The following is a 9291-nucleotide window of genomic DNA, read 5'->3' as shown; positions in this document are numbered from 1 at the left end:
TCGGAGTTTTTATTATTCGATGTTTGAACTATTTTTAACAAAATGACTATCTCAAAATTTTTATCGGATAGGTTTGGGGGAAAAGGGCGTGGGAGGGGGCTAATTAAAAGTCGATCTCTTTTAACTCTTTAGAATTGAACTAGAACTTTCTATTTTCAATCAAATGAGCACTCTCTGAAGTTTATACGAGTATCCCTTCTATAAGAACCATATATATCCCCAGAGCATAACTTACAACACCGGTCCCTGGGCCCTGGGGGGTTCTGTCGACCCCGGATTTTTAATATCTGATGGTTGAAGTATTTTTTAAACAAAATGGTCACCTCAAATTTTTGTCGGATGGGTTTATCCATCCGATAAACCCAAAGGCATGGAGGGCGGGAGGGGCTAGTTGGCCTCCAATCTTTTTTCACTGTGAGAAAATGAACTACAACTTTTAACTTCCATTCAAATGAACCCTCTCTGAAGTTTATACGAGCATCTCTTTCTTAAGAGACACATGCGGTCCCAGGACATAGCCTACAATGCCTGCCCCCTGGGCCCTTGGGGGATGTGTCGACACCGAAGTTTTTGTTATCTGACCTTTGAACTATTTTGTAAAAATGGGTCTCTCAAAGTTCATATCGGATGGGTTTAAGGAAAACAGGGCGTGGAGAGGGGGCTAGTTGCCCCCCGATCTCTTTTGACTCTTAAAAAGTGAACTAGAACTTTCAATTTCCAATCAAATGAGCCCTCTCCGAAGTTTATACTAGCATCCCTTCCATAAGAACCAAATATGCCCCAGTGCACTTACAACGCCTGCCCCGGGCCCCTGGGGGGGGGGGTTGTGTCGACACGAGTTTTTATTATCTGACCTTTGAATTATTTTAAACGAAATGGTCATACGTAAAGTAGTTTTGTTATATGATCTTTGAACTATTTTTAACAAAATGGCTACCTGAAATTTTTTATCAGATGTATTTGGGGAAAAGGGACTTGGGGGGGGGGGCATTTAACCTCCGATCACTTTTGACTCTTAAAAAGGGCACTAGAACTCTCTATTTTCAATCGAATGAGCCCCCTTTGAAGTTTATACGACGACCCCTTCTATATGAAGTGCCTCTGGGGAAAATATAAATGGAGTGTGGGGGGAGGCTAGCTGCCCTCCAATCACTTTTGACTCTCAAAAAGTGAATTACAACTTTCAATTTCCATTCAAATGAGCCCTCTATGAAGTTATGAGCATCCCTTCCATAACAACCATATGTGCCCCCAGGGCATAACTTACAACGACTGCCCCCGGGCCCTGGGGGGCTGTGTCGAGACCGGATTTTTTTAAATCTTGACTTTTAACTATTTCTAACAAAATGTCTATCTCGAAATTTTTATCTGATGTATTTAGGGCATGGAGGAGGGGGTGGGGTCTAGTTGCCCTTCGATCTCTTTTGAATCTTAAAAAGTGAACAAGAACTTTCAATTTCCAATCAAATGAGCCCTGTCCGAAGTTTATGCGAGCATCCCTTCCATAAGAACTAAATATGCCCCTAGAGTATTACTCTTAACGCCTGCCTCCGGGGCCTGGGGGGTTGCGTCGATACAGGAATTTTTCTTATCTGACCTTTGAACTATTTTTAATGAAATGGCTATTCCAAAAATTTTATCGGATGGGCTTGGGGGAAAAAGGGTGTGTGTGGGGGGGGAGGGGGCTAGTTGCCCTAGGATATCTTTTGACTCTTTAAAAGTGAACTAGAACTTTCATTTTTCAATCAAATGAGCCCTCTCTGAAGTTTATACGAGCATCCCTTTCATAAGCACCATATACGCCCCCAGGACAACACTTACAACGCATATCCCCCGGGCCCTGGGAGGAGTTTTTGTTATCTAATTTTGAACAGTTTCCAAAAAACTGGCTATCTCAAAATTTGTAGCAGATGGGTTTGGGGAAGAAAGGGCCTGGGGGGCTAGTGGCCCTTAACTCTCATGACTCTTAGAAAGTGAACTAGAACTTTCAATTTCCAATCAAATGAGCCCTCTATGAAGTTTATACGAGGACCCCTTTCATGACAACCATACATGCCCTTACGGCATAGATTAGAACACCTTCCCCTGGGGGGTTTTATTGACACCGGAGTTTTTCTTATCCGACCTTTGAACTATTTTTAACAAAATTTCTATCTGAAAATTTTCATCAGATGGGTTTGGAAAAGAAGGCGTGGGGGGGGGGCTAACTGCTCTTGGATCTCTTTTGACTATTAAAAAGTGAGCTTGAACTTTCAATTTCCAATCAAATGAGCCCTCTCTGAAGTTTATACGAGCATCCCTTCCATATGAGACATATATGCCCCAGGGCATAACTTACAACGCCTGCCCCTGGACCCTGGGGGGTTGTGCCGACACCTGAGTTGTTGTTATCTGACTATTGAGCAATTTTTAACATAATGGCTATCTCAAATTTTTTATTGGATGCATTTTGGAAAAAAGGGGTGGGGGGGGGGCTAGTTAGCCTCCCATCTCTTTTGACTCTAAAAACTGAACTATAAATTTCAATATCCAAACAAATGAGCCATCTCTGAAGTTTTTACGAGCATCCTTTCCATAAGAACCATATATTCCCCCAGGGAATAACTTACAACACCTGTCCTCTGGCTTTGGGGGGCTGTGTCGACCCCGGAGTTTTCATTATATGGTCTTTGAACTATTTAAAAAAAAAGTTATCTCAAAGCTCTTATCGGATAGGTTTGAGGAAAAAGGGCGTGGAGGGGGGGGGGGTTTGTGCCCTCCAATCTCTTTCGACTATTAAAAAGTGAACTATAACTTTAAATTTCCAATCAAATGAGCCCTCTTTGAAGTTAATACGAGCATCCCTTCCATAAGACCCATATATGCCCCCAGGGCATAAATTAGAAGGCCTGCCCCCGGGCCCTGGGGAGTTGTATCGACAACGGAATTTTTGTTGTGATCTTTGAACTATTTTTAATGAAATAGCTATCTTAAAATTTTTATTGAATGCATTTGGGAAAAAAGGGTTTTGGGGGGAGCTGGTTACCCTCCAATAGCTTTTGACGCTTAAAAGTGAAACTAGTGAAAACTAGAACTGAAAAGTGAAAAGTGAAACTTAAAAGTGAACTAGAACTTTCAATTTTTAATCAAATGAGCCCTCTCTGAAGTAAATACGAGCATTCCTTCCATAAGAACCATATATGCCCCCAGGGCATAACTTATAACCCTTGCCCCTGAAGACTCTGGGGGGAGTGTCCTGCCCAAGCGTATAATTTTAGAACTTTCAACTACGTTAAACAAAATAGGTATTTAAAAATTTTGGTCTGGTTGACGTAGGGAAATGATTGGCGTGAGAAAATGTTCAGGTGCCTTCTAATCACTTCTTACGATTAAAACGACAGCTAGCCTCTTCAACGCGAGTTCAACTTAGTATTCTCTAAATTTTCGGAGACCAGGCTGTCTAAACAAAACCTTACTGGCCCCCAGGGTTCAAGTCATAATCCTTGCCCTGAGGGCTATGGGGAAGGGGGGGGGTTATTATCCTCAAAGACCTAATTTCCTGAATTTTCAACTACGTTGAACAAAATGGCTATCTCAAAATTTTGATCGGATGTGTCTGGGGAAAAGGTGGGCGTGAGAGGGGGTTTGGTTGCCCTCCAGTCACTTTAAACTATTAAGAAGGGTGTTAACTCTTTCAATTTCTAATCGAATGAGCCCTTTTTAAACGTTTTATAGCAATTTTTACTATAAAAAGCCTATATACCCCCAGGGCATCACTTACAATCCTTGCTCTTAGAGCTGTGAGGGAGTGTCCTCCTCAAAAACATAATTTCTATCTGGAAATCAGCTACGCTGAACAAAATGGCTATCTCAAAATTTTGATTGAATGTGTTTGTGGATCTGGTGGGCCTGGAAGGGGTGTTAGTTGACTTCTAATCACTTTTGGCCCTTATAAAGGGCACTAGAATTCTCGATTTCCAATCGAATGAGCACCCTTTGAAGTTTCTACGACGACCCCTTCCATATGAAGTGCCTCTGGGGAAAAAATAATAATAAATAATAAAACACTGGAGCCGTATAGCCTTGAATATAGGCAACGCTATAGCGTTGCCTCTGATTGTTCAAACGATACAGGGCGAATTGGAAAAATTGACAAATTAACGATTTCTTTCACTCTGTTGAATAGCAAACAGACCCTAAGGGGTGTTATTTCGAGCAGGAAAATACTTGACTGTTTTAAATTGTATCCTTCATGTAGGGAGTCAGGGTGCATTGTCAGTAGTCACGAGACTCCTGACTACAGTGAAGTCAGGAGGCTACTGACTACAGTACGGTCAGGAGGCTACCGACTACATTGCAGTCAGGAGGCTACTGACTACAGTGGAGTCAGGAGGCTATCGACTACAGTGCAATCAGGAGGCTACTGACTACAGTGGAGTCAGAAGTCTACTGACTACAGTGGAGTCAGGAGGCTACCGACTACAGTGCAGTCAGGAGGCTACTTACTACAGTGGAGCCAGAAGTCTACTGACTACAGTGCAGTCAGGAGGCTACCGACTGCGGTGCAGTCAGGAGGCTACTGACTATAGTGGAGTCAGGGAGAGGGTTACTGTAGTTTGGACCAGTGGCGGATCCAGGTGGGCGAGGGGGGGGGGGAGGGGCGTGCGCCCCCGTAACGTAGTCTAACGTAGTGTAATTTACTTAATTAACGCAAGTTTGCGTTAATTAAACTTGCTCAATCTATTTTGCGCCCTCCCCCTAAAAAAATCCTGGATCTGCCCCTGGTTTGGAACCTTTCCCTCCTGAATGTAGAAAATTCCAAGTAAATGCGTTCTTTTTGGTTCTGTATTATCAAAAATAGTCGTTTTTCGTTTCTGACCACCTCTCCACCCAAATAGTTTGAACCCGTATCGAAAAAATATTGGAAACTCTCCGGGTTCACTTGCAAGATATTTAAACTAATATACAATAATTGTGGGGATCAGGACAGAGGGGTTTGAAGAGTCAAAACATTCAAAAAAGAAGCCCACCAGGCTTTTCTCAAGGCGTATTGCTAGTGTGCGAATGGGCACCATTCTTTGGTATGACAGAATAGTTCACCGCGAAAAAATGATAAATAAATAAAATCGAATTACTCAGATATACTCTAAAATAATGGCTAATAATTTCTTTTCCTGTAAAAACAGAAAGGAAAGACTGAATATTCGTAGATCGCCCGCTCCTGGTCTAAATGAAGGCCGAAATGAAACGATTCCTTTTTAATTTATAGTTCATTCTTTGAAGCTCTATCAATACTGTAAAGTTTTGGTCGTATTTATTTATTTAAACCAGGAGGGAATTTAGGGTCGCAAAGTTAAAATTAAGTGTTGTTTCTTCTTTTTTTTGGGGGGGGGGGGGAGGGGTAACTTTAAGTTCAGTACTATATGTATCTGAACAAAACATAAACGCTGTTTTTATTCCAGTAAAGAAACAAGATTTTGCCTTCTTTCTTCACTGATACTGCGAGTAAATACGGAAGTTTAAAAAAAATTGTCGAGTTAAGTTGGGTGACTTTTCCTAACCTCAATCACAATGATTACCCTAAAAAGTTGTAGACGGGAATATTAATATTCCCGAGCATTATTGCTTCAGACCTAATCTGAAGCAATAATCACTTGAGAATAGAACGATTTCCTTGCAAAATTAACATCATAATACCATTTTTTAAACCGTTTGAGGAAAAGCATGATTTACATGTGAGCGGTCCATCCGAGTAATTACTGGCGTAGCGAGTCTCGCTTTGGAAAAAAACTTGTGATTTTGTCGCCAGAGAACTTGTGGATTTCGTGGAAGTTCCACTTTTTATTTTCACTTTCAGTGTAAGGGATTTAGTTCAATACTTGAAACCAGAATGAGAAACCACAAGTAAACAGACACTGTAAAACTAACGTTGATTGAAGCTTGAAAGATTGAAAGGTTGCCTGTCCAAAACTAATATACAGCATGTATATTCTTCGTCTGAATTGCATGCGCGATTGCTCTCAGCTCTGCATTGATTAGTAAAGTTTATGAAACACTATAGTTTTATTTTCGATTTGTCCTGGTTCAAAACTCAATATGAACTGACATTTTCGAATAACCTTGGAAGTTTAAATTGCAAAAAAAGAAGAAATTATTTGTTGTCTTGCTATTTAATTTCGAATATGGATTTCGAAGAGAAGAAAATACTCAAGAGAAGAAAAACCGTTTGTTCAATGTTAGCACAACGAAGCAAGAATTATTTTACTACATTTGGAGGCGATTCACACGAAATTTGTTTTGGCCATTAGTTTAAGGGCCACTGTTGGGAAGAGGTGAAGCAAGGATGAATAATCTAAACTTACAAACAATAGATACACTGTAAAAATGTTTAATCCTAATAGTGCTGTATCAAATTACTTGCTTCCCAAAGAAACAACACAGTAACTTTATTTAGGAACGTTTCAGGATGGAATGTCCTGGGGCAATATTGGCATTTAACCCCTTCCCCCCTGAAACATTGCCCTGGTTCTTCCTCCTTTTTGAACGGCTCTCAATTCATTATCCGAATTGCAGTGTCCGACTTCATTATTTTCGCATGAGTTGGAAAAGGATTTGCATATATCTCTTCTAAGTGACTTTGACTAATATTGTACTTGTACACATCCCTATCCCAGTGAATTTCTCAACTTGATTGCTCATTCACCCAAAATTAATAAATTAGATATCGAAATTTTAATGAAAAGACGTTGTGGCAAAAGTACCACGGACTGATCTGCCTAGTTTTTTTTTTTTTTTTTTTTTTTTTTTTTTTTTTTTTTGGTAATAATAATTTATTATAAAAAAAAATCAGAGACAAAATCAGTCGTTGGCACAACAAAAGCGTCGATTGCGAGGGTGTGCTACTAACAAAAAAAAATGTATTCTATAAGAAGTAGGAGGGTGAAACCGTGTACCGAAAAAATATTTATATAAATATTTCCTACACAATAAAACTGCATAATATCATGATCCCGAAACAAAAATATTTATTTGATCCAGAAGCAAAAATATTATTTGGCGTGTTTATTTAAAAAGTGAACGAAGTTCTCACTGAAAATAATAGTTCGGTTTCTTATTTCAGGCCTCCATCTTCAGCGCAAGCCCAGGATCCCTCCAGTCAACAAATGATTTCCGATCCATCTCAACAGCAAGGTTAATTAGAAATTTAGGAACTGGTACTAAATTAAATATATAGAACAAGTGATTAATATTGCGCATATGCTTTTCAAGCTGAAAAGACTACCACAGTCGAGCATTTCTGTTGAAAATGTCTCCTGCCTTTTAGAATCCATGGGCTCGATAATGAATTTTATATAAGTGTCTTTTAAAAAAGCATTGTTCAAAATACCCTAATTAAAAAGCGAGGAATTTTCTTCCTCAATGTTCAACATGATATCTAAGAGGAATGATTGGAAAATAAATGCGAATTATTAAGAGCCTAGTAATGATCGTGCAAGATCGCTATATGTTGGCCCATTTTTTTCCTGTTTTGTGAGTAGATTACAAGAAAGTTTACAGTATTATTTAAGGTTATATGTCGCATAATGATGTCAGAGGCGCGAGACAAAAAGCTCGTTAACGCAGTTTTATTTAAAAAGTGAATTTGTAGATGAATTTTGTTTCACAGAGGAACAAATGTTGGTGATATTAATTTTTGTTAGTGTTTTTAATAAAGAAAGCAGCGGAAGGAGCCTATTGGTATGTTGCGAGGCTGCAGTCACGTATTCCTTTTTGGGTACCTTAAGTGTGGGGCATATTTCTTTCTTTCTTTTTTTTTAATTTTTTTTACGATTCCTGGGGCATTTGGTCCTTGCCTGAGTTTCTTCTAAGTGTGTTTTTTAGGAAAAGAATAATTGTTTTTTATTTCTGTTTATTCAGAAGACAAGAACGGTTGCCTGTTAGTTACACTTTTTTGCTATTAAAAATGAAAAAGATGAATGTGCTGATCAGATAGTTGAAACATAGGTGTGTCGTAGGTTGTTTCTTTTGTGACGATCAGCAACCTGTAGTTCGGTAACAGTAAGCGATGGCAATTCTAAATGTTTTTGTATTGGGATCGTGAAAACGAAGGACAGATATTGCCACTTAAGTTTACCAAATTTCTTGTTTTCTTTTTTTGGTAAGAAACTCGAATACAATTTTATAGCCATTTAAAAAGTAAAAATTAGAAAGTGAATGGAATGTCCTAGCTCCAACAGCATACTTCTTAGGTATCATTTATGTCAGACTCTTGAAGATAAAAAACTGATCTTTCAAGTGGTAAAATGGACAGTTTTGTATTTCTCCTACATTTATTTGAAATACCGCTGGAAAATTCATTCTACTACTACTACTACCAGTACTGACAACTCACCACAGCACCAAGCGGCCTGATGCCAACACAGCTCCGCACGCTCCTCCTCCATTTCAATCTATTTAAAGGCTCCCCTTTTACACCCTCCCAGGAAGTTCCCATTTTCTTTAAATCTTTCTTTATGACGTCCTCCCACCGCAGACAAGGACGACCTGCTTCCGTTTAGTCCTAGACGGTTGGCCGAAAAGGACAATCTTCGGCAATCTGTCATCCTTCATCCGCACAACGTGCCATAGCCACCTCAACTTTTCTTTCATTATAGCCCTAGAAAGCGGTATTGAACCACATTTTTCGTACAGCTTACTGTTTGAAATACGGTCTGTCAGCCCGGTACCCAGAACAATCCGTAAGCAATTTCTCTGCTTCTGTAAGCAATTCAGTCTGAAAACCGCAAATTTTGTTTTTTAATGGAATTTTCGATTTTCTGTCTGGCTATTTACCAGATGGTGTTTGACGAAAATTGGTGGAAAGACTCTACTATGTTCTTGGCACCGAGACACACACAAGGACAGGCTGTTGAGTCTCAAACATACTTGGTGGGAAGTAAGATTCAGAGTCTTAAATTTTGCCTGTTATATCAACTTAACCTATGTTGTGGGAGGGGCAAGGTGGCTAAACTATTACCGTCAAGACACTTATAACGAAAGGAATTATTGAACTTTAGTCAATCTCGGTGCGTTATAAGAGCCAGTGCTGCAGTTATGCCATCTGAAGATTAAGACCCGAAACAACCTTTGTGTGGAAGCAGTGGATGCGGGCCCCTAAATAATAATTATTAGTACATACGGAGCCGATCCTAAGGGGTGGGGGGCAACCGGGCAGCTTTCCCCTAGTGTCGTGGTTCGGTGGCACCACGGCTGGGGAACTGCCCGCTTTGATTCGACCTTTTTTTGCTTATATTTCAGCCTGGAGGGAGGGGG

General features: G+C 39.8%; 1 protein-coding gene across 1 annotated transcript in view; it reads left to right on the top strand.

Moving 5' to 3' along the window:
* CycC (cyclin C) overlaps nt 1-8112 on the top strand; it is an 84859-nt gene extending 76747 nt beyond the window's left edge. The window contains exon 6 of the mRNA XM_089088838.1: nt 7100-8112. Coding sequence (XP_088944964.1) covers nt 7100-7175 — 76 coding nt within the window. The 3' untranslated portion in view covers nt 7176-8112. The remainder of the gene's footprint in view (nt 1-7099) is intronic.
* Nucleotides 8113-9291: the final 1179 nt, after the last annotated feature.

The sequence above is a fragment of the Artemia sp. Qi Xiang Cuo genome, chromosome 5, assembly GCF_049724085.1.
Source record: "Artemia sp. Qi Xiang Cuo chromosome 5, ASM4972408v1, whole genome shotgun sequence".
NCBI classification, from domain to species: Eukaryota; Metazoa; Arthropoda; class Branchiopoda; order Anostraca; family Artemiidae; genus Artemia; species Artemia sp. Qi Xiang Cuo.
This window is presented reverse-complemented; position numbering and strand designations above follow the sequence as displayed.